The following is a 24576-nucleotide window of genomic DNA, read 5'->3' as shown; positions in this document are numbered from 1 at the left end:
AATAGGAAAAGAAAACAAAATGTGACAGGAGATAGAACCTGCTAGGCACCCCGACATGAGGTGTGTCCTGGGTGTTTTGGGCAGGTGTCACTGCTCCCTCTTTGCAGGTGATGAAATGGAACCAGCTCGGAGAGGTTCAGGGAGCCACCCAGAGTCACCCAGCAAGAGAGTAGTGGGGCTGGGGCTAAGTCTGCAGTCATGCTTGGGGCAATACCTTCACTGGGAGCCAGCTGCCCAGGGCCAGTTGTTGCTGTGCCAGCCCCGGACTGTGACCTCTAGATCTGGGAAGGGGGACAATTCTAGAAACTCAGCTCTAGACACCAAGTCTGGGAGAAAGATCGTGCGCCCTGTGGAAAGGCCCTCAGTCACAGAGTTCTGGGGAAGCCAGGCCTAGCCCTGCCAGGGGACAGCTGTGTGACCTCCAGCAAGGAATTTCCCCTCTGTGAACCTGAGCGCCTCATCCAGGTTCCCACTGAGGGGATGTAAAAGCCGTAAATGAGGTAACGACTGAGAAAGCTCCCTCCTCGCAAGCAGGTTCACCCAAATAATCCAGGTCTTTCAGACTGGCCCCCGCACCTCTGGATCCCCCAAATCTCTGAGCTGTCCTGCTTCACCTCCTTCTGGGTCCACGCAACTCTAACACAAACACTCCTATTGTTTACTAAATTCATCCGATTATTCATCCATTCAGTTTACACCTTTGCAGGGACTCCAAGCTTCAGCCTCGGGTGGCCAGGGCTTTCCTCCTCTCACGACCCCACCCGCGCATCCCCGCACTTGCTCACGCCTCCCAGATCACACTCGGGCCCACAGCCCTTGAGCGCCTGGGTACAGGCACTCGCACCACGCCCGCCGCCCACAAGGACCGGTGGCGCAAGTCACTGGGGGCCCTACGGCTCCACTAGACTAGACGGGCGCCCATCGCCCCTCAGCTCCAGCCTGCGCTCCCCAACCCCTCAGCGCGGGCCCCTCCCCTAAACCGCCCCAGGTGCCCAATGAGCGCCGCGGCCCGGGCCGGCCCCGCCCACCCTGGGGAGCCCCGGCGTCCGATTGGTCCGCCCGGGCGCTGTGTCCTCCCTCCTCATATGGGGCGGTGGCGGGGTGAATGAAGTAGGAGCGATTCCTCCGCCCCCGCGCTTACCTACCAGGCCCAGCGGGGTCCGCCCCCCCCGCGCCCAGTCCAGCGCCCGCCCGACCGCCGGCCGCTGCATTGGACCCTGGCGTCCGGCTCCCCTGGTGCCAGGACTCCGCGTCGCGGACCCACGATGGCCAAGCGCAGCTCGCTGTTCATCCGCATCGTGGAGGGGAAGAACCTGCCCGCCAAGGACATGTGAGCACGGCCGGAGGAGGGAACCCCAACTTTCCGGGGAGGGGCGCCGCCCCTTATGCCTGCCTGACCTTTCTGGGGTCCACACGGCCCGCTCACAAGTAGAGCAGTGGTGAGGGTGTGGCGAGTGTGGCTGCAGTGGGAGACTGGCAGGGAAATGGGGACAGTGAGATTTGCTGCGAGCACCGGACAGGGAGTGACAGGGAGGGGCCGGGGTCTGGGGAGGGGCGGGGATCTGTAAGGGGCCTTAGTGAATAGGGAGGGAGAGAACGGCCGCTCAAGAGGGGAAGGGGCTTTGATAGGACAGGAGCTGGGCGTGGGGGAGACATCGAAAAGGAGTTGTCTCCATGCACTGCCGGCGGCGGGTGGGGGGAGCGGGGTGTGGCTGGAGGGTGTGGGGTGCCCCCCTAGAAACGAGGGGTCTTCCTCAGTAGTTCTGGAACCCTTAGTACCTGGGAGTGCACGGGAAACACCATGGGGCCCAGGGGCTGTCCTGGGGCTTCCTGCTGTGCATTTGGGAAGGGAGGGGTTGGCCTGAAGAGTGGACCTTAGGTCAGGAGGCTGGGACCGGTGCAGGATGGGGTGGCTGGGTAGCAGCTGCTCTTGTACCCTCGGCTTTACCTGAGCCATTGCCTTTAATCCTCAAAACCACCCAGCAAGGTCGTTCTCACCATTCCATTTTACAGATGTGGAAACCGAGGCTCAGAGACGTGAAATGCTGGCTCCAAGTGGCGGAGCAAGGTCTTGAGTCTAGGGCTCCTAACAAGCACTGACACCTAGGACCTTCCCTGGCCCCTGGCCAGATTTGAGGAGGTTTCCGAAGCCCCCGTCCCACCCTCCTAAATAGGTGCCAGAGCTGAGCAGTCCGATCCTATCACTGGCTCCCTTGCATGAGCCTTAGGCAGCTCACTGTCCCCAAAGCCTCAGTTTCCCTGCTGTAAACTGGAGGTGGGAATCCCTCTCAGATAAGAGCAGTGGAGAGTACAAAGCTTGAGGGGCCTGGCTGCCTAGAGGAGGGGGCGGGGGCGGGGGTGCCCGGAGGCAGCATACGGTCCAAAGTCTGGCAGCCTCCCCACCCCCGGGCTCCTCAGAGGGCTCCCGGATGCAGAGAGGTGGTGGACTGGGGAGTGGGGTGCAGGAGGACGGGGCAAGGGCATCTCCCTCACGCGCACAGTGGCCCCTGTGAGTTTCCCAGCACCTTCAGCGCCATGAGCAGTTCCAGTTCAAGGCCCCCTGGGCCTGAGGAGGCCAGGCTCAGCAGTTGCCATGGCAATGGGTGAGGGAGGGTGCTGGGCGGGCTGTCTCAAAGTGGGTTTCGCTGCGTGGGGGGGGTGTTGGGGCGGGAGCTGGGAATGTGGTCTCTCAGGTGGGAAGGCAGATGAGCTCTGAGAAGGGTCTCGGCCTCCAGGCCCAGCCTCTAAGCGCCCCCCACGCGGGCACTGGTATCTAGGTCAGCTTGGCCTCCTCTGGCTGGTGGTGCCTGGGAGGAGCAGCCCCTCCATCTGTTGCCTCCCTCCCCATCCCTGCAGCGCTGGCCCTAGTGCCTGACTCTAGGCTTTCACCAGCCTAGGGCGGTGAAACTGTGGACTCTGCCTACCTGGGAGCCATAGTGCCCCGTTCCAGCCCTGCCTCTGCACAGCTGAGGGACCCCACCAGGTGCCTCCATCCCCAGGGGAGGGGCCACCAAGTTCTGAGGGTTCTGCCTCCAGAATCTCTTTCCTTGCCCTGCCCTCCTGCCTCCCCACCTCCCCCTACCTCCTTTCCTCTGCCTTCCGCATGGAGGCTGGTGTGCGCAGGTCTGACCCGTCAACCATCTCTTAAATCCAGCTGTGAACCTCCGCCACCTCAGCCCCTCACATTTGGGCTACTGGCCTTCACAGCCCTGCTTTTGCACATGTGTGAGTCTTCTGCCTTCAAGGACTCCCCTTCAGGGTTCACCGGAAAACTCCTATTCACCCTTTAGGACCTCTTCCAAACTCCTACTCCTCTTCAGGACTTTCCCTGGTGCCCTTGGGCAGTGTTCCTTGCCCCTTTCCCATGCCTTCCGGCACTTCGGGTCAGCTGGAGTTAAGACGAAGCCCTTGGTGGCAACTGCTTCTTCCTGGGCTGCCTGCACCACGTGACTCTAAGGGCAGGAACCATGACTCATTCGTCTTGGCATGCCAGGTCCCTTAAGGGACGCCTGGTCCACAGTAGGGGAGATTCAGGTGTGTCCAGGACCTTCCCATTTAATCCTCTTATTAACCCTATAAAGTAGGTATGCTCCATTTGTAGATGGGGAAACTGAGGCTCAGGATGGGGAAGTCCTTTTCCAAGGCCACATAGCCAGTAGTGGGAGAAGTCAGGATTCAAACCCAGTCTGCTGCTGACAGGCCAACCTAGCTGGACCCAGGTTGCAAGCTTGCCGGGGGGCCTCAGTGGGGACCAAGACTCGCAAATGCCACGCAGAGCCTTTGTCTCAGGCATGGCAAGGGTTTGGAGATCACAGGAGACCCTCCGCAAGTGCTGGAGGCACAGGGGGTGGTGAGCCTGCCCCACTGGACCTCATCAGCCCCAGCTTGTCTCCCGAGCAGCATCCCTTCCAGCTGGGACTTGCATGCTTCTGAGGATGGGGAGTTCACTTTCATCCATGGTGACCCATCTTGACTGAGACAGTTCTGGGGAAGGGTATCATCACACAGTGACCACCTGCCTCCCGGCCACTTCCACTCATGGGTTTTTAGTCTGCTTAAGGGCACAGAGCACAGCTGTGCACCCTATCACCAACAGCTTCCAGAGCCCACCTGTTTCTGTCATGCTTCCTCCCATCCTTGGGTGCCTGGGTCAGCCATACAGGAGCTGAGTCTTATGGTGACCAGTGACCCCCTGGCTCCCACGCCCCGTGGCCCTGGGGACGGGCCCGGGACTATTTCGGGGTTTACACTGATCCTCCCCATTCCACAGCCTGGAAACTGCCAAGGCCCTAAATATAGAGGCCCCACAAGGAGCCAGGCTGGGCCAGCAGCGGCAGTGAGTGGCTTGGAGAAAGAGAAGTGGGAGAGGGGCCTAGCCCAAGGGCCTCATCAGGGCAGAAGGCCCAAGTCCCAGCAGCTGACCAGGGGCCACAATTGGGCTCAGGTCCTTAAATCTGGCCTCAGCCCACTCTTGACACTGCCCCCTTCCACCCCTCTGATCCAGCCACCCAGCTCATGGCTGCCCTGCACACTAGGTCTGTTCCTGCCCGCAGGCCTTTGCCTACCCCAGTGACCCTGCCTGCAACAGGAGCCCTAAACCTCACTGTTCAGTAGGGATTCATTCGTAGAGCTGAGAGTGGGCAATGCTGGGCTTACAGAGAAAAGCAAGAGATTCCTCACCCCTGGGGCTGCCAGGAGGCCCCAGACCAGGAGGCAGAGGAGGCCTTGTGGTGGGGGGCAGCCACTGAGGTCTCAGCCCACCCTGACCTCTCCCTCCTTGCTCCAAGTTACCCATGCAGCTCCTGGGCCCGGCCATCCAGCCCAGCTCCCACGGCCCTGATTGCTTGAGGCCCGGAGTCCCCTGGCTTTGAGGCGGTGGGATGCAAGCTGGGATGTTCCCAAGGGGCTCTCTGGAGGACAGGGCTCTTGAATGATGGAGGACAGGGTTACAGACGGAAGGAGGAGGAATCTAGGGCAGTGCTAACCTTTACTAAACACCTCCCACAAGCTGGGCCTCACATGATGCCAGGGACCCAGGGAACCTACCCTGTGAGCTGGCATTACAGGTCCCACTCTACGGGGAGGGGGGGGACCAAGTCTTAGGAGACATTTCCCATCAGTGTCAGGAGAACCTTTGGAGATGTTTGTCTCCAGTAGCTTCCTCTGCCGGAAGATCCCTTTTTTTTTTGAGTTTGACTACTTTATTTTATTTTATTTTATTTTTTACATCTTTATTGGAGTATGATTTCTTTACAATGGTGTGTTAGTTTCTGCTTTATAACAAAGTGAATCAGTTATACATATACATATGTTCCCATATTTCTTGCGTCTCCCACCCTCCCACCCTCCCTATCCCACCCCTCCAGGCGGTCACAAAGCACCAAGCTGATCTCCCTGTGCTATGCGGCTGCTTCCCACTAGCTATCTACCTTACGTTTGGTAGTGTATATATGTCCATGCCTCTCTCTCGCTTTGTCACAGCTTACCCTTCCCCCTCCCCATATCCTCAAGTCCATTCGATGATAGACACTTAGGTTGTTTCCATCTCTGGACTACTGTAAATAGAGCTGCAATGAACATTTTGGTACATGACTCTTTTTGAATTATGGTTTTCTCAGGGTATATGCCCAGTAGTGGGATTGCTGGGTCATATGGTAGTTCTATTTGTAGTTTTTTAAGGAACCTCCATACTGTTCTCCATAGTGGCTGTACCAATTCACATTCCCACCAGCAGTGCAAGAGTGTTCCCTTTTCTCCACACCCTCTCCAGCATTTATTGTTTCTAGATTTTTTGATGATGGCCATTCTGACTGGTGTGAGATGATATCTCGTTGTAGTTTTGATTTGCGTTTCTCTAATGATTAATGATGTTGAGCATTCTTTCATGTGTTTGTTGGCAGTCTGTATATCTTCTTTGGAGAAATGTCTATTTAGGTCTTCTGCCCATTTTTGGATTGGGTTGTTTTTTTTTGTTATTGAGCTGCATGAGCTGCTTATAAACTTTGAGAAGGGAAGCTGGGCTTGGAATTCCCCAACCTCCAACATGCAAATACACTTCCTTTTTATGGACGCCAGGCCTGAAGGGCACTTCTGAAGACAGGCCGCCCCTGCTTCTTGCCCAGTTGTGGCCCTGGGCCTGGCTGGGGCTGCCCTCAACCCCAGGAATCAATTCCCCACCAACAGAGACAGGAGGAACCAAGCTGTCCTGGGTTGCCTGGCCCATTCGTTCTTTTCCAGATGGCTGGGAGCTTGAGGCTGATGGTTTTATTCGTTCATTCATTCATTCATCCAACAAACACTCACGGGACCCCGTCTTGTGCCAAGCCCTGTCAACACAGAAGTGGTCCCCACTCTCAGGTAGCTCATAGACAGGTAGGGGAGGCAGCTGATGACAGTACATCACTAGCAGTGCTGGGACGGGGCTGGCGGTGGGATGGCAGGGGAGCCCTTACTCCGGGCCTCTGGGACAGGAGAGGGCTCTTAGTGAAGGGGACTGAGGAGGGGTCTTGGGAGGAGTGGGAAGGCAGTCCAGGCGGGAGGCACAGGAGGAACCAAGTCTGAGCGGAGAGAGTGAGGGGCTGACTTGGTTGAGGGTAGGCTTTTGTAACTGTTGTTTCTGTCTTCCCTGGCTGGGCCGGGGCGGGGGTGGGGTGCTGTGGGAGCCGGCAGGAAGGAGAAGCACCCTTTCCCGAGCTGGAGAAGCAGCGGGCAGGGGAGCCTTGGTGCACGATCCTGCCTTTGCCTCACCAGCCCCCTCCCAGACGGAGGGTGGAGGTATACTTTCCTGCCTGAGGAATCTTTGGGTCCCAGCCCAGGACCTGGTGCCTCAGCCTTGACCGTCTTTTTCCTGAGGTCACTGGGAGCCCCTGGAGGAGGAAGGAGGGGTGCCCACGGCCGGCCGCCCCATCAGTCAGCCCCTCCCCGCCTGTCTCTTGCAGCACGGGCAGCAGCGACCCCTACTGCATCGTGAAGGTGGACAACGAGCCCATCATAAGGTACTGCCCTCGCCCCGCCCCCACCTGAGGGTGAGTGAGATGGGCTGCCCCCGGCCCGTTCCAACTCACACATCTGGTGTGTGCGTGTGTGTTGTGTGTGAGATTTGCGTGGAGATTTACGTGGCGAGGGCTTGGAGCATCTGATTCCCTGGAGCCCATCAGGCCCTAACAGCCTGTTAGGAGGTAAGAAAGACCCACTAGTCTTACTAATTACTGACCTTAACGCCCATGGAGGGATTATCTCCCGTGGGCTGGGTGCTCAGCCAAGGGCCTCTCACCGACTCTGTTGCTCTTTACAACCCGCAGAAGGGACAGATGATGATGACTAGTTACAACAGCTGTCACTTAGGGAATGTGGTCTCTGCCAGGCCCTGTGAGAAACCTTTTCCAGCCTGTTTAATACTTCCAGTGAGCTCCGTACAATAGCGTCACATCCTGTTTACAGAAGAACTAACTTGCCCAGAAGGGCCACTTCCCCTGGGCATCCCTTTCTCCATGGGCTCCATGATTCTGGCAGGGTCTTTGCTGTTTGGTCCCCTCTCTCACCCAGGCCTTTGCCTCAAAGTTCACGGCCAAAGCCGCTCAGCTCTTCTGCCCATCTGGGTGTCCACTGCTGATTGATAGCCAAGGCTGCCAGACTCACAGTTCTTCTCACTGCAAACACCTTTTTCCAGATTCTCTCCTGAGCACGGACACCATGAGGGGGGAGACATGCGTGCTCTGATTGTCTCAATGACAGACAGAGAAACCAAGGCCCCAGGGTTCAAGTGGCCTGTCCAAGAACTGGTTGGGATGAAGGTGATCCCCTGAGCCTTCATCTGGGTCCTTGGGGAGTTTCAGCTTCCCCACATCCACATACCCTGCTGAGCCCTATATGTTGAAGGTTCTGTCCTGGGGGGTTCGGACAGAACTGGGTGAGGCTTTGCCCATACAGGACCTCTGTGGGTCAGGACCCAGACCTTGGCTCTCAGGGCCCCCAGGAGGACTCTCTGTCTCCAGAGTCAACTTGGCCATCTCCCTGCCAAATGTTTCCCCAAATGGAAAATGACCTGATAGACGCAGCCTGTGCCCCACCCAGGGCAGAGAGGAAGGTCAGGAGGGAATGATTGGTGATGGATGGTGGGTCCGGGACAGGGAGAATCATCACCTAGCAGAGCAGTTTTTCCCAGGAATGGAGGCAGATGTGGGGAAAGGTGGGCTCAAGCCACACAGCCCCGCCTTGTCCCAGCCTGGGGCCTGTGGGCGGCCCAGGCAAGTGCTGAGGGTCCTCTCTTGCAGGACAGCCACTGTGTGGAAGACCCTGTGCCCCTTCTGGGGAGAGGAGTATCAGGTACACCTGCTGCCCACCTTCCACTCGGTGGCTTTCTACGTCATGGACGAGGATGCCCTCAGGTGGGTGGAACCCCAGTCCTCAACTGGGGCCCAGACCCCACCACTTGTCCCTCTCTGGCCCATTTCACTGCTGGCACTGCTAGTCACGGCATCCTCTTTACAGCCTGGAGGGAGGGGTAGCCCGGGGGGATCTGGAAGGTGCAGGGTTTGGATGTGCGGTGTCTGTGTATGTGTGTGTGGATTCATTGTGCTCTCACCACATCACGCGTGTGCACATGCACTGGGCTGTGTGTGCACGGGGCTGCAAGCTAGGAAACAGGCCCCGGAGAGAAGAGCGTGGCATGTTTGTGGGCATGCGTGTCAGTCCACGTGTGGAAACATAGCCCATGCCCATGAGAGGGCCTACAGAAGGGTCACGGGTCCGGCTCCGTGGGCTCGGTAAGTGACTGGTGTGTTAGTTTCCCTGCTCCCGACAGGGGCCCCCGGCCTGCGTGGGAGGTCCTGGGCTCCGCACCGAGCCCCGCCCAGCTCTGTCTCCCTCTCCACCCTCCAGCCGGGACGACGTCATCGGGAAGGTCTGCCTTACCAGGGACACCCTGGCTACTCACCCTAAGGGTAAGATCCCGGGGGGGAGCCCACTCCTGCTTCTCCTCCCCTGGCCTCCCCTCCCCTGGCCCCCGACTTGTCTGCCCAGTCCCCGGCCCATCCTCCACTCTGAGACCCTTCTTCTGGGCTCCTTCAGGCCCCCATGCTCAGGAAAAGCCATTTCTACCCTCCCCAGAAGGGCCGGTGGCCCTCTGCAACTCCTGCACCCCGGCCTCTGTGCCCCATTCTGCCCCCGCCCTCAGTTGGGACCACATCCCCGCCAGGGCAAAGAGGGGCTGCTAGTGGTGGGACCTGAGGCCTCTGCAGGCAGAGGAAGGGGCCTCTTTATGATGTGTGGCCAAGGTGTGGGAACCCCTCCTCCCAATCTGGCTGGCTCTGTACCCCACGGGGTCCCCTCAGCCTGGGTCCTAGTGTCCTAAGTCTGAGGGGTTGGCCTGGAGCGGGGCTAGGCTGGAAAGCGCCTTGGAGGATTCTGGGCGTGCTGACGTTGTTTGGACGGGTCAGCCCTGCCCCAGCCTCACCGTGTGACCTGGGGCTGCCTCCTCTGGACTGAGTCCCCATCTGCCAATGAAGGTTCAGACCAGGAGCTCTGAGGTGCTTCAGGCTCTGCTGGCCGGAGCCCCTGTGACTCTCAAGGGGCCTTCCCAGCACACACCTGCTCCGGTCTGTGAGGCTGGGGCAGGCCTGGGGGCAGGGGCATCTGCTGACTCACGGAGCCTCTTGGCCCCTGCCAGGCCTGAGGCCTGTCCTGCCTGTGGCCCCAATGATGCCATTCCCTCGTCGCACACCTGTCTGGGCTTAGGCCTTCCTCCCAGCACCCCTGGGTGAGAGCCACTCTCCCCCTGTTTTGAGATGAGGAAACTGAGGCAGAGAGGCCGGTCCCAGGATGGGTCAGGGTCAGGGCCACCAAATGCAGCGTGGCCCAAGAGTGAGGACTTGGACTTTGACCCAGGCTCTTTTAACCACTGTTGTTCAGCTTCTGAACCTCAGTTTCCCCATCTGTCACTGGGGACAGCAGCCCTGCCTCGCGGGAGCTTGAGAGGCTTCCGAGGGGACTGTGCAGGGGCCCGTGGTGCCTGGAGGGGCTGAGAGAGAAGGGCCAGGGCCCTGGCTGAGCCGCGGCCCCTCAGGTTTCAGTGGATGGGCCCATCTGACGGAGGTCGACCCTGATGAGGAGGTGCAGGGCGAGATCCACCTGCGGCTAGAAGTGGTGCCGGGGACCCAGGTCTGCCGGCTGCGCTGCTCTGTGCTGGAGGCCAGGTGAGCCCTGGGAGACTAGGCAGTGGGCCTCACAAAACTAGAGAAACCCACTGTGGGTGCTGGGCCTCCTCTCCCCCCGAGTCCACCTCCTGACCCCGTGCCTCCTCCCTGGGCACACGGGGGCGGCTTCTCTGACCGGAAGACATTTCCCAGGTGACCCCGCTCAGGAGGCTGTGTCTCTTAGGGGAAGGGATGATGTTCTAATGCCGGAAATTCAGGCATCCTAGAGCAGTGGGGGTGATGGGGGACAGGAGACCCTGAACCCTGATCATAGAGCCCCAGTGCCAAGACTGGGCTTCCCCTGGCTTTAACTTCAATATGAACTTGGCCCAACTTGTGAGGTGGGCGGGGGTCCTCGGTGGGGTGGGGGGGTGGAAGGAGTTGCTGAAAACCTCCAGATGGGAGGGGCGGGGTTCTCTCCAGGAGCGACAGTGACTTGGATGGGAAGATGGGCCTGTCACCTGAGACAGGGAATCCCCCACTCCTAGCAGGGTATTTTTAGCTGCAGGCCCCACTCCCACCTGGGCCTGAGTGTGAGTCACACACACTCCATGAGAAGCCAGACCTTCCTGTCTGGCTCCAGCTCAACTCCGCCCGCTGCTTGCCTGGCTCTGGGGTGGGAGCAGGCAGTGGCCCCCAGCCTCTGCCTGTGTCCCTTGGAGGCACACTCTGGCGGGCCGGTACCTGTGGAGGAGCCGCGGGGTGGCTGGCCACTCTGGGAGGAAGACCTCCCTCCTGAACATGAGGCCTGTGGCTCCCCTGGCTTTATTTTCTGTCCTGGGGCCGGTACGTGGAAGAGGCACAGCCAGCTGGGAAAGGCTTGGCCTTGGGCAGAATCACAGTCACGTCCCTCACGCTCTGTCATCCTCGAGGGCCATCCACGCCTCTGCTCACCCACTTCCTCCTTCCTCAGCCTCGCCCGGGCCGGACTCTCTGTAACCCGCATACTCACACGCTCACGCACACTCGCACACACGCACACACGTGCACACACGCTGCCTAGACTGTTGGGGACACGATGGCTGGGCCAGCCCGGCCTCCTCTTAGCAAGTGCCTGGGTGGGAGTGGGGGGCAGTGGTCGGTCAGCCCTCTGTCTGACGTGTGAGGGGACTCGTCCCCCAGGCTCCTTGGCTCCAATCCCTGTAAGGAGCTGCCTTTGTGGCAGAAACAGACAAAACATTTCCTCCTCATCTTTTTGGGCAGATTCTCAAGGCCAAACTCTGGAATTTTATTGGACAGTTCTGAGGAGGAAAGAAAAGCAGTCACGAGAGGCATAAAATGGAAAAGACGGAAAAGAGCAGAAAATAATATTTCCAGGGAAGGGAACAGGGCTGGGCTTTGTGGTTCTTCCAGAGGGTTCTAAGCTGCGGGCACCGCGGCCAGCCTTGGGCTTCGTAAAGGACCATCTGTGGAGAGAGGGCAGGATGGTGGTCTGGGCTGCTCACCAAGGCCTCCCTCAAGTAGGGGGGATATTGCGGGGACAGGCCTTCTAGAAGCCTATCACCTCAATTCAAGGGATTATCTTCTCCATTTTACTGATGCGGAAACCGAGGCTCAGGGAGGTGGCCCTTGCCCTGGAAAGGGGGAGGGGGAGGGGGGGCGCCCTTGGCCCGGGCTGTCCCACGGCTGAGCTTGCCTTGCCTGCCCCGCCCACCAGAGGAGGTGCAGCGGCCGACCTGCAGTGGCCGAGTCAGAAGGAGCCTTGGAGGACGCCCCCACCCCAGGGGTCCATGGGGTGACCGCGGTGGGAATGGCTGGGAAGCTGACAGCCACCCAGCTGGCCAGGCCCAGGACGAGCCCAGGCCTTTCCAGCCCGGCGTGGGGTTACCCCACAGTGGTGGGGTGTTAGCCCAGGGGATGTTTGGTGACAAGTGGATGCTGTCCTCCCTCGCAGGGACCTAGCCCCCAAGGACCGGAATGGTGCATCTGACCCCTTTGTCCGAGTGCGCTACAATGGCCGGACGCAGGAGACCTCGGTGAGGAGGCTGGGGGACCGGGAAGGGGCAAGGGGTTTTTCACCATCACCTGGGAGGTCAGATTGGGCCTGCAGTCTTACAGAGGAGGCTCAGAAAAGTGGGGCCACCTCTCCGAGAGTGCACAGTGGGTCTGAGCCCTTCTGGTGCCAGCTCCTGTGGCCTCAGCTGCCTTTCCCTCCTGGCCCAGATGGGCCGAGACAGCCCACCTGCGGTTAATCTGCAAAGTCCAACAGCTGCCCATGCGACTTTTCTCACCTCTGGGGAACAGCCAGGGTGGTGAGCTCAGTCCTGGCGGGGAGGGTGTTGAGACCTGGGTTCTCAGTGCAACCTGCTACCATTTTGCTGTGTGGCCTTGGACAAGTGCCTTACCCACTCCGGACCTCAATTTCCCCACTTGAGAACCAAGTAGGGGTTTGGACAGGAAGTTTTTACCTCTGCTATTTCGGGGCCTCTGCCTGGACCGAGGAGAGGAAGCTGCCTCAGGGCCCCTGCGGGGAAGGTGCGGTGTGTGTGGGGTCTGTCATTGGCTGGGCCTGGGGAGCCGCATGGCGTCAGCCCCGCCCCCACTGACCCCTTTCTGGGCAGATAGTGAAGAAGTCACGCTACCCACGCTGGAACGAGACGTTTGAATTCGAGCTGGAAGAGGGGGCGGCGGAGGCGCTGTGCGTGGAGGCCTGGGACTGGGACCTTGTCAGCCGCAATGACTTCTTGGGCAAAGTGAGCACCCTGCCCCTTCAGGCCACACCCGCCCGGCCTCCCTCCCGGCCATCCTGTCCGGCCATCCCCAGGAGGCCTGGGACTCCCCAGAGCCGCCACTGGTGCTCAGGGACCCTCGGAAGGTACCCCCTTTTAAAAGAACAGTAGTTGGCAAGGAAGAGACCTGAGGATCCCAGCCCCAGGATGCCCCCCGACCCATAAGCCCTCTGACCCACCCCCAGGTGGTGTTCAATGTCCAGAGACTCCGGGCGGCCCAGCAGGAGGAGGGCTGGTTCCGGCTGCAGCCCGACCAGTCCAAGAGTCGGCGGGAAGAGTGAGTGCCTGTGGCTCGGTGGCAGGGTTGGCAGGGCTGGTGGGCTCTGGGCCCTGGGAGGCAGAGCGTTGGCGCCAGCAGGGAGACAGGTGTGCTGGTCAGGGGTGGGTGATGCCGCCCCAGGTTTCTTGTGGCCCTCGCCCACCAGGCCAGCATCCTTCTCCATCTGGCCGGATCCCACCTCTTCCCGCTTTCTCACGGTCCTGGACTCAGCCCTGTCCTCAGAGCTCCAAGGCAATACACGTCTCCTGCGTTCTGTCTTCTGGCAGATTCTAGAACAAGCCTTCAGATACTTTCCCTTTAAGGGTTTCTCTGCAGACCTTAGACCAGTGTTCAAGTCCCCAAGGCTCTGAGTCAGTGTCCCTGAGCCATAGCTCCTCCCAATTTTCCAGGAAAAAGATTACCAGATAAAATACAAGATATTCAGTAAAACTGAATTTCAGATAAACCTTGAATAATTTTTTAGTGTATGTCCATCTGAGACAAACTTATATTAAAAATACTCAATTTATCTGAGTGTCTTGTATTTTTATTTTGGTAAATCTGGCAGCCCTATCAAGGAATCCCTCTGGCCTCTTTGCCCACTACTTAGCCCGGAAGTGGCGGACCAGCAGTGTCCCCCACCTCGGATGCTTCAGCCCTGTCTCTCCACAGGAGGCCCCAGACCCCTCCATCCCCACCCTCAACAGGGCAGGGGCTGGGCACACGCCTGTGTCCAGCTCCAAGGCATTTCCACAGAACCAGCCACGGCGGACTTGATGGCTTCTAGAAGCCACGTGTCACTTAGCCGTGCTGTGCTGCAGGCAGCAGGGGGCCGTAGAGACTGTCAAGCCTTGGTCATCGGCCTCCCCTAGAAGGGTCAGAGCAAGGGAGCTTGGAAGTTAGGTCTAATGTGGCAAGGTGCTTACCCTGTTCGAGCCTCAGTTTCCCCTGGCAGGTTGTTTTGAAGCTTGGGGATTTGATTTGCTTCCAGTGTAAAATATATACATGCGGGAGCTATTCTCTGGGAGTTGACAGGCTCAAGGCTGGGGAGTCCACATGGGTGAAGCCTGGAGTCCACAGGAGTATAGAGGTGGCGGGGAGCCAGGCCTTGAAGACGGATAGAGCTCCTCTGAGGATGGAGGCAGGAAAGGCTTTCCAAACAGAGAGAACAGCCCGGGCAAAAAATGGGAGAGGAGGCAGTGCAGGGAACCAAGGTGGAGGGCACGTGTGGAGAGACTGCAGGAAAAACGGAGGCAGTGGGGAAGGGGGCATGGCCCCGGGCAGCCTGGGTCCCTGGTGGAGAGGTCACAGGCTGCCCATTCCAGGGGCAACCTGGGCTCCTTGCAGCTGGAGGTGCGGCTGCGGGACGAGATGGTGCTGCCCTCCGGCTGCTACCAGCCCCTGGTGCAGCTGCTCTGCCGTGAGGTGAAGCTGGGCACCCAGGTGAGGGGGCCCCTGGGGGAAGGTGGGAGGGTCCAGGGACAGTAGGTGTGTCCTCCCTGTCCTTCTAAACCCACTCTGAAGAGCAGAGATCTGAGCTGTCAGGATGGTAAGGAACCAGCCAGTGCCCAGGGCCCCTCCGTCCCTTGGGAAAGTGCCCCCCCTTCCCCATGGTCCTCTGTGGTCCTCAGAGTGAAGGGTTTGGCTTTCCCTGTGCGTCCTGCAGCCCCACCTCTCCTTGCTGCCTCCCGCAGAGCCCAGGGCAGCTGATCCTACTCATCGAGGAGACGACAAGCACGGAATGCCGCCAGGACGTGGCCACCACCCTGCTCAAGCTCTTCCTGGGGCAGGGACTGGCCAAAGACTTCCTGGACCTGCTTTTTCAGCTGGAGCTGGGTCGCACCAGTGAGGCTTGGGAGGGAGTGGCCCGTCTGAGGGCATGGTGGGGGACGAGAGCCCAGGACTCCAGGGATGCTGGGAGGAGAGAAACCTCAAAGTCCTCTTGTAGGAGGCTGATGGGTCCGATTAAGGAGGGAGAAGGGTCAGATTAGGAGGCAAAGGAAAGAGCAAAAGGCAGAGGTGGGGTGCTGGGTTGGGAGGTGGCCAGGAGGCTCGTTACTGAGCAACCAGCACAGAGCCCCCAGCCCCAAGGTCCTCCATCCTCCTCCCCAAAGCCTTGTCCCTCTGCCAACCCCCTACCCATGGGAACCTCTGCTCGTAGGTGAGGCCAACACCCTGTTTCGGAGCAATTCTCTGGCCTCCAAGTCCATGGAGTCTTTTCTGAAGGTGAGTTTGCATAGTATATTGTCTTTGTTTTATAGATGAGGAGACTGAGGTTCAGAGAGGCTAAGAGACAGAGTTGAAACTTAAACTTGACTCTTCTGTCTCCCGTCCAGGGCCCTTTAAGGATAAGAATTTCATTCACTCATTCACTCATTCATTCATTCATGTAGCTGCAGTTTGTTGAGCCGCCTTGCCCTGTGTGCCTGGCTCTATACTAGGTGGATAGATGCCCGAGGTGGCTGGGAGGCCAGCTGCGAGGAAGATGGCGGGCAGCAGGAGGTGGGAGACGGGACCAATGCGGCTCGCGGTTGCCCCCAGGTGGCTGGAATGCGGTATCTGCACGGCGTCCTGGGCCCCATCATTGACAGGGTGTTTGAGGAGAAGAAGTACGTGGAGCTGGACCCCAGCAAGGTGGAGGTCAAGGATGTAGGGTAAGGCCAGGGGTGATCCCTGAAGGCGCGGTGGGCGGGCGGGGGGTCAGGCCCTTTCTTGAAGTGTGTGTTTAGTGCTCTTTCTGCCTGGTCTACCTTTCGTCTGCACTGCCCACCTGGGCGTGGTCTCTGTGTCCCTGTCTTGGCTGATGTCTTCTTTCTACGCCTGTGTCTCCGGGTACCCCTGTCCGAGTCATGAGTGCAAGTGCTGACCTCGACCTTTCTGCGGGTCTGCCCCGGGCTCACTCAGGTGCTCCGGGCTGCACCGCCCGCAGACCGAAGCTGAGGTGCTGGAGCAGAGCGCGCAGACGCTGCGCGCCCACTTGGGGGCGCTGTTGAGCTCGCTCAGTCGCTCGGTTCGCGCATGCCCCGCCGTGGTCCGCGCCACCTTCCGCCAGCTCTTCCGGCGCGTGCGCGAGCGCTTCCCCAGCGCCCAGGACGAGGTGCGCCCGCTGCCGGTGGGGCTGGGCGGAGGGGAGAAAGTGGGGGGAAAAGAAGTGGTGGAGCCCCAAGATGTGGTAGGAAGGGCCTGATGGTTAGAAGCCGAGGGCGGGGCCGGGGCCGGGGGTGGGAAGGTGATGCGGAGAGGTGGAGACAGCGCCAAAGGGAAAGGGGCTGTCAGAGCCCAGGCCTAGGGGAGTCCAGCCCCCAACGCTGGCTCACCCCTCCAGAACGTGCCCTTCATCGCCGTCACCAGCTTCCTGTGCCTGCGCTTCATCTCTCCTGCCATCATGGCGCCCAAGCTCTTCCACCTGCGGGAGCGGCACGCGGACGCCCGCACCAGCCGCACCCTGCTTCTGTTGGCCAAGGTCCGGGGCTGTGGACGCTGGCGGGAGGTGCCCAGCTGGCCACTGAATAGGGGTCCTTGCCTGGACTGCCGTGTGTTCCCCACTGGCTCCAGAAAAGCCTTGTGGCAGGCCACCGGTACCCTCATGTGGCACTGCACTTCACAGTTTACAGAGCTTTCTCATGGTCACCCAGTCTCATGGATAAGGGAACAGGTCCACAGGAGGAGGTCGCCCAAGGCCTCACAGCCTGTCAGGGGTGAATTGGAGTCTTCTAACCCCCAGATCTACTCACTCCCAGGCTGCACTTATGTGTTTGGCACGAGGTTGGGGCCAGGGTACCCAGTGGAACAGAATCTGTTGTTAAATCTGCAGAGGAAGGTCACTAGGTTGGGCCCAAGTGGTCTCAACTGTAAGTCCCCGAAAGGTGTCAAGCTGTGATCCGTTTACCCCTGACCCCCAGTGGGGATAGAGTAGGCCCGTGAGTAGAGCCTGTGCCATCTCAACCTCCATGTTTACAGTGGGAGTAGTACAGACTGGGTGGGGGTGGGGGGAACGGCAGTGGCCCGGCCTCTGACCCAGCAGAGCCTGGCCTTTCTTGCTGTCAACCCCCAGGCGGTCCAGAACGTGGGCAACATGGACACACCAGCTTCCAGGGCTAAGGAGGCTTGGATGGAACCGCTGCAGCCCACGGTGCGCCAGGGTGTGGCCCAGCTGAAGGACTTCATCACCAAATTGGTAGACATCCAGGAGAAAGATGGTGAGCGCTTCCCGGTGCGGCCCCGCCCTCACCTGCCGATCACGTTTGCCCCGCCCCATGGCCTCGCCCCCTTCAGTGCCTCTCGCAGCTCCACCCACAACTTGCTGTTGAAGTTTGCTCCGCCCCTGGCCCCGCCCTCAGTCCGCCCCTCCTTCCCCTCCAGGGGGCTCACTTGTCGCCTTCCCTCCCTGGCCTACAGAGCTGGACCTACTTCGGGCCCTGAGCTTGCAGGCACCGCTGGTGAAGGAGGGGCCACTCTTCATACACAGGACCAAGGGCAAGGGCCCCCTCATGTCCTCCTCCTTTAAGAAGCTCCACTTCTCCCTCACCACGGAGGCCCTCAGCTTTGCCAAGACACCCAGCTCCAAGGTGGGTAAGGAAGAATGAGGGCAAGTAGGGCTCTGAGGGGTTATATCACCCTGGAGGCACCTATCGCTTCCTCGGAGCCCATCCCACGGTCCACCGGGGTCAGAGAAGAAAGCCAGGCAGATGCAGGCTCCTGGTGTCAGCCACAAGGTCACTTAAGACCCATGAGAAAGAAGGTCCTCTGTTCAGGGGATCCTGGTGTGGGCAGCGGCTGCAGTGTCTAGCCCTGGCTTCTAGGTCAGGTGCATGAGGAAGATGGGGCACTGGGAGCTCAGGGAAGCAGAGAGGGGCTGAGAGGCGCCCTGGGTTCCTGCCCTGTGCACCTAGGGGAAGTGTGTCAGCCTCTCTTAGCCTTGGTGTCTTGGCCTGTAAATTGGAGATAATGGTCCCTACTTACCAGGTTGTTGAGGATTAGATGAGATGAGCTCTCTAAGGGTCCAGAGCCTGGCACAGAGCAGGATCTAGACCAATGGTATTACTGAAGACACTATATCTCCTGGGCTGGCCTCTCCTGAGCACTTTGCTCCCAAAAAGGGCTGAGCACATATTTCCTGAATGGACCTGTTGACCCCCTAGCAGGGCCAACCTAACCCCCAGTCAGCCAGGATCTGGGGGATGGTCTCCAGGGATGCCCAACCAGCCCTGTGCAGTTTGGGGTGGGGGCAGAGGGAGTGAAGGAGCTCAGGTGACCCCTCAACCCAGGCCTCCCACTTTCCAGCTTCTTTCACTCTGGGCAGCTGCCCGGCCCTCGGGTTCCCTGGGCAAAGCCTGGCTATCCACCCTGCTCTGGGCCCCTTTCCGCTCCTTGGCACGGAGCTGTGCCATCCTCTGGGCATCCCCGTGTATCTCCCTGTGCAGCACCGCCCGCACCACTGCCTCCTTTCTGCCTCTTCTCCAGCAGACACCCCAGTACGTGCAGCACATCCTCCTCTGGGCTGTCCCTTCTATCCTTTGGGAAGCCCCACCCAGAGACGGCTCACATGGGTCCTCAGGGCTCCCCTCCAGGTTTCCCCACTCCTCCCAAGAGATGGCACTGCCCCTCTCTGCTTGTCTCTGAGGCCAGCAGGGGTGGTGAGCTTGGATGCCTGAGGGCCATGGGGACTGGTCATTCGGATGCTGAAGGGCCCTGGTGAGTTCCAGAAGCAAGGAGATCAGCATCTGGGCGCTGGCAGCGTAGATTCAGCTTTAGCAGGTTCGGAGTCTCTCAGGGTCATGGATGTTTTAGGTCCAGAGCTTCTGTCTGTCCCATTTGTATCTCATCAAATTCGATGACGGCAGGAGTGGGGCAGGGTCCGGGAGGTGGGATGTGACTTTTAGGGCCTGGGAGAACAAAGGTGAGTTGGGAAAATAACTGCAAAGGCACAGGGCCTGGTCCACAGCAGGCATGCTTTCCAGCCCTGGAAAGCTGGGTTTCCTGGCACTTTGCTAAAGCTCAGACCTCCTAGGACTGCTGGGAGCCCACAGAGGCCAGGCACATCTGTCTGCGCTCTGTCCTCGCTGAGGTCACTCTCAGAGTAAGCTCCTGGAAGGGTAGGCACTCTGGATCCCCAACACCAACCCCTGATGCTGCAGAAGGGGAGACTGAGGCCCAGAGATAGGAAGTGGAGTGACCCTGGCTAGGACCCTGAGCCTCCTTTCCCCTGTTCCCCCTCTCCCCCAGAAAAGCACCCTCATCAAGCTTGCCCACATCCGGGCAGCAGAAAAGGTGGAGGAGAAGAGCTTCGGCAGCTCCCATGTCATGCAGGTCATCTACACGGACGACGCGGGCAGGTCCCAGACCGCCTACCTGCAGTGCAAGGTGTGGGCCATGCCGAGGGGGCACCTGCAAATAGGGGTACTGTGGGAGAATGCCTGGGTGGGCTGGAATGAGGATCGAGTGAGCCTCCCACCCCCTTGTCGGTTGCATCAGGCACAGCAGGGGTGTGAAATCTGATGTGAGTGCGGCGTGTGTGTCTCCTGGGGTCTGGGTGCCTGGGAGACCGTGCCCATGTCTCTGCATGGCCTTGCTTTGGCACCCACACATAGGTCTGGGTGTGGTCCGATGCGTGAACTGGTGTGTCCCCATGTCTTGAAGCTTTACATTGTGCATGTTTTTGGAAACTGTATTTCCAAGTATCTGAGTTGCTGCTTGTGTGTTTCTGTGTGTGTGTGTGTGTGTGTGTGTGTGTATCTACACATAACAATCACACACTTATGCGAGTGTGTGGCTCTGGGTGCACACTCTCAAGTCCCTTTCTCCTCTGTTCACGTATTAATCACGTATTAATCCATTCATTCACTCATTCATTCATTCATTCATTCATTCATCTAAAAAATATATATTGAGCACCTTCTGGGTTCCAGGCACTATTCTAAGTGGTGAGGTTACAGCGGCAGACAAAACAGCGGCCTTGCCCTCGTGGAGCTTCCGTCCCAGGGGAGAAGATAGACCCATAAATAAATATTTAAAATGTCAAACGGGAACCAGTGGAGACTGAGAGAGACAGGGAGGGGACAGCGTGAGGGTGCAGCAGGAGCGGTGCTCAGGGAGGGCCTCTGACAGGCAGCATTTGAGCGGGGACACTGAGCAGGAGGAAGGTGAAGCGGGAGGGGGCGTGCTTTGTCCCCCGGAGTGACTGTCCTGGGCGCAGGGGTGGGAGGTCACAGACCCATCCCACGGGCCCCACCTCTAAGGACTCCCTGTTGGGTCAGAGTCTAGAGCCACAGGGAAAAAATGGTGACGGCAGAGCCACCACCACCACATAGACTTGGCAGGTTGTGGACTGCCCAAGGGCATGGCCAAGGGGGCCAGTGGTGGCTGGAATCGAGCCCACGCTCTGCTCACCAAGCCATGTGCCGGGTGCGGGCTGCATCCGTCTGGAGAAAGGGCAGCCTTTCCTAGTTCACTCAAAGCTGCTGAGTGGGCTAGCCGGGACTGTGTAGTCCTGAGAGAGAGGGCAGCTTCAAGGATGGAGAGCTTCCCGGAGGAGGTGACCTCTCATCAGTGCCCGCCCCCCATGCCCCCTGTAGTGTGTGAACGAGCTGAACCAGTGGCTATCTGCACTGCGGAAGGTCAGCATCAACAACACCGGCCTGCTAGGCTCCTACCACCCTGGAGTCTTCCGTGGGGACAAGTGGAGCTGCTGCCACCAGAGGGACAAGACAGGTGGGATGAAGGCCAGGGCCCCATGGCACTGCGTCTGTCCCCGACAGGCCCCTGGAGCCCCGCCTCGCTGGCCTGGCGGGGAGCTACCTGGGCACCTGTGGGCACTCACCTGAGGCCAACCAGGCCCCACAGGTGCTCTGGGCAGAAAGGGTCCCGTAACCAGGTGGTTTGGGAAATGCCACTTGATGTGTGTGATGCATGTGGGTACCTCAGAGCCTCTGGAGGAGGCCTGAAAACGAGTTAGAATCCCATATCTGACACCATTTAGCCCAGTACTCCCCAAATTCCTTTGCCAGGGACCACTTTTCTGGCCCAGTGAATGAGCTTCTTGCAGAACCAGTGTTCCAAGGAACACACTTTAGGAACTCCTTGCTAATGAGGGCTGAAGACAAACCCCTAATTTGCATATTTCCACACTGGCAGCCCGATACTGGAGCTGTGAGTTGGGGGCACCCTGGGCCTTGGGCACTGGAGGGATGGCAGAGAGAAGCTTCTAGAACTTTCAGTGATGATGGAAATGGTGTGTCTCTATACTGTCCACTACTGCGCATGTGCCAGCCCTGAACGTGTGGTTATTGAGCACTTGTGATGTAGCCAGTGCAGCCGAGGAACTGAGTTTTGAATTTATTTTAATTTCAATTAATTTTAATATGAATGGCCTCATGTGGCTAGTGGCTACCTCTTGGACAGTAAAGTTCTAGAATGCTCAAGATCTTCCTTCCTTATCCCTACCTGCTTTACAAAATTTTTTTTTTTAATAAATTTATTTTAGGCTGCGTCGGGTCTTCGTTGCTGCACGCAGGCTTTCTCTAGCTGCGGCGAGCTCTTCGTTGTGTTGCTCGGGCTTCTCACTGCGGTGGCTCCTCTTGTTGTGGAGCATGGGCTCTAGGTGTGCGGGCTTCAGTAGTTGTGGCATGCGGTCTCAGTAGTTGTGGCGCACAGGCTTCGTTGCCCCATGGCATGTGGGATCTCCCTGGACCAGGGCTTGAACCTGTGTCCCCTGCATTGGCAGGCGGATTCTTAACCACTGTGCCACCAGGGAAGTCCCCTTTGCTTTACAAAATTCTCGCTCCCCAGTCACAGAGAAGACTCAGCACTTGGAGCCCCTGGCCTGCAGGCCAGGCCGACCCTCGAGCCCGGTGGGCTCCAGGCCCTCGGAAGCTGGCCCACCTGCTGTAGCCCAGCCCTGGATTTGAGGTTGAGCAGTGGCAGCTTGTTACGAGGGCGTCCCTGGCTGGTTGGCCTGACCTGCAGCCTCTGGCTGTAACCTTGTGACAGTAACCCTTGTCATTGGTGCAGTGGGGCTCCCCAGGGCGCTACGAGTCAGGGCTGGGCAGCCGTATTTTGTGGAGCAGGAAACCGAGGCTTAGCAAATGCAGGTGTCTCTGCCAAGGTTGTAAAGCATCATGTGGCAGGGCGGGCTCATGCCAAGGCACAAAACCCCGCCTCCCCTCACCAGGATCTTACAGTTCCAGGCTGCTCCCTGCTTCCTTCCAGGCAGGAATCTTCCAGAAAGTAGTCCAGCTCCCTAAGTTGTATTCTGCACAACTCCCATGTCCTGCAGTCACGGCTCAGGAGCTGAACCCGAGAGAGATGAGGGGCTATCCCCTGGAAGTGTGGGGAGCCACAGGCAGGCCCTGGGCCAGACTTCCCGGCTGTGCCCCCAGCCCAGCTCCACCCTAGGGGCCCCCTGAGTGCGTCCCTTGCCCTCTCTAGGCCTCGGTTTCCCCATCTGCATTCCAGGAAGTTGGACATAAGTGCTCACAGTGCCTGCCTGTAACTCTGTCCTCTCTCTGCCCCCAGATCTGGGTTGCGACAAGACGCGGTCCCGGGTGACCCTGCAGGAGTGGAATGACCCTCTCGACCATGACCTGGAGGCTCAGCTCATCTACCGGCACCTGCTGGGTGTAGAGGCCACACTGCGGTGAGGAGGCCTGTGCAGGGGCAGCGAGTCCCACGCAGCAGAGCCTGGGCAGCCCCAGGGGATGTGCCAGGCGGGGGCTGGAGCCGGGATCTGGGCTCAGGGCCCCTCAGCAGTGGCTGGTCTCTTCCCTTGTCATCCGGCTCTGCACCTTCCTGCCTATGGCAGCCCCACCTGGGAGGGCACCTGGATCTCTGCAGCATGAGGCTGGCTCATCTTAGGATGAAGGTCCCAAGGGCTATGGAAGCCCAGGGTCAGGCTGTAGCTGCTCCGTGCGCCCCGGCTGACCCAGCCCCCTCATCTGCCGAGCCCTCCCTTGGTGCCCTCAGAGCACCAGGATTGCCCTCAGCCAACTCGCTTAATTCAGTGGTTCTCAGCCCTGGCTCCAGCTTAGAAAACACAGAACGCTTTTTAAAAACAGGATGCCTGGGCCCTACCCCACTGACTCACAATCTCTGGTTGGGGGGTGTTCAGCACGGGGATATTTTAAAGCAATCCATCGCTTCTTAAGAGCACTGCTTCCCTGAGTCTGTTCAAAAGGGGGCAGTTTTCTCTCCCACACCCCTGCCCCCGGGGCCTAGAGGGGTGCCAGGCATCCTCCGTGCTTCTTCACCAACTCTTCTAGGGTTTATCTTCTGTGGCTACTGTAGCACATTATCATACGCTTGGTGGCTTAAACAACACAGGTTTATCCTCTTACAGTAAAAGTGGAATAAGCACATGAGCAGAGGGGTAAGGGATCAGACGGACCCCCTAGGGCCTAGAAGGCAACTGAGGAGGAGGAGTTTGATCTATTTTATCCAAAATAGATCAGGGAGATGGTCAAAGGGCTGAGCCAGTAGAATTCCTAAATAAGGAGCTTCAAGCACAGGGTCCGCAAGGCTGCTCACCATCCCTCCGTGTAAGCGCACAGGATTGTATCTGAGCGACCCGGGGACCTTTGGTGAACCCCGGGTAGGAGCCGTGCTTAAAATGTCCCTGTCTCCTGTTCCCATAAGAATGAAACTCATTCCATGACCAGGTAACACTAGGGGATTTTCAGGCCCCGCTTGAATATCTCCCCAAGGGCCCTCTGAAACGGAAGTGACACGGTTCAAGCTTGGTTTCCCAAGTGCCTTCCTTTGATCCACCTTTGCCGAGGTGGAGGATGAGGGGGGACCAGAGGAGGAGGCTGGACAGGGGGAAGCGGGAGGTGACCAGGGGCCGGGACCTGGGTCTACATTTCTTCCTGTACATTGAAACAGCCCCCTACCCCTAGGAGCCCCCTCCAGCTCAGGAGGCCCACCCTGGGTCACCCAGCCTTCTGGGCGAGGGCACCAGAAGCCCTCACATCCTGTCCTCACCCACAGGGAGAAGCACCGACAGCTGAGTGCGGGCCCAGAGGCGGACCCTGTGCTCACGGGCCCCGGAGGAGGTAGGTGCTTCCCACCTGAGCCCCCTTCCAGGGATGGTGGGTGGGGCCTTCCAGACAGGTGCGACCCTGCCTGCTCTGCCCTCATCCCGCGTCTGCCTCCAGCCCCCGAGGACCCACTGGCCCAGCTCCTCCAGGTACTGCGGGACCTCCAGGAGGCCCACAGGTCCAGCCCAGCTGCCTCCCCACCCTTGGAGCCCAGCCGCGTCCTGGAGATGCAGACGTGAGGCCGCCCCACACATCGCGCTGAGCCCCGCCAGGTGCTGGGAGATGCCCGTGCACTCTCAGCTTTTCACCTCAGTCCCTCTCGCTGGGGTGCACGGCCTGGGTCTCTCCTGGGCTGAGTGAGCTGG

General features: G+C 59.2%; 1 protein-coding gene across 2 annotated transcripts; it reads left to right on the top strand.

Annotated features, from left to right (window-relative positions):
- The first annotated feature begins 1221 nt into the window (after positions 1-1221).
- RASA4B (RAS p21 protein activator 4B) lies at positions 1222-24576 on the top strand. 2 transcript variants are annotated; one of them, XM_081256462.1, is made up of 21 exons: positions 1222-1330; positions 6939-6995; positions 8274-8387; positions 8881-8942; positions 10064-10193; positions 12088-12169; positions 12755-12886; positions 13108-13199; positions 14507-14624; positions 14876-15026; positions 15343-15407; positions 15723-15835; positions 16086-16278; positions 16507-16644; positions 17236-17380; positions 17580-17749; positions 19407-19544; positions 20756-20891; positions 22695-22815; positions 24162-24226; positions 24329-24576. In XM_081256462.1, the coding sequence occupies exons 1-21, from the start codon at positions 1266-1268 to the stop codon at positions 24448-24450; spliced, it is 2409 nt and encodes an 802-aa protein (XP_081112588.1). In that variant the 5' UTR covers positions 1222-1265; the 3' UTR covers positions 24451-24576. The 2 variants fall into 2 exon arrangements, with proteins under 2 accessions (XP_081112588.1, XP_081112589.1); XM_081256463.1 differs by lacking the exon at positions 19407-19544.

Source organism: Mesoplodon bidens, assembly GCF_964165515.1.
Source record: "Mesoplodon bidens genome assembly, chromosome: 15".
Lineage (NCBI taxonomy): Eukaryota > Metazoa > Chordata > Mammalia > Artiodactyla > Ziphiidae > Mesoplodon > Mesoplodon bidens.
The sequence above is the reverse complement of the archived record's forward strand: the minus strand, read 5'-3'. Positions and strand labels throughout refer to the sequence as shown.

Coding starts and splice junctions, on each gene's coding strand:
- RASA4B (XM_081256462.1), top strand. CDS start 1,266: ATGGCCAAGCGCAGCTCGCTGTTCATCCGCATCGTGGAGGGGAAGAAC. Junction 13,200..14,506: donor TCCAAGAGTCGGCGGGAAGA/GTGAGTGCCTGT, acceptor TGCCCATTCCAG/GGGCAACCTGGGCTCCTTGC. Junction 15,836..16,085: donor GTGGAGGTCAAGGATGTAGG/GTAAGGCCAGGG, acceptor GGGCTCACTCAG/GTGCTCCGGGCTGCACCGCC.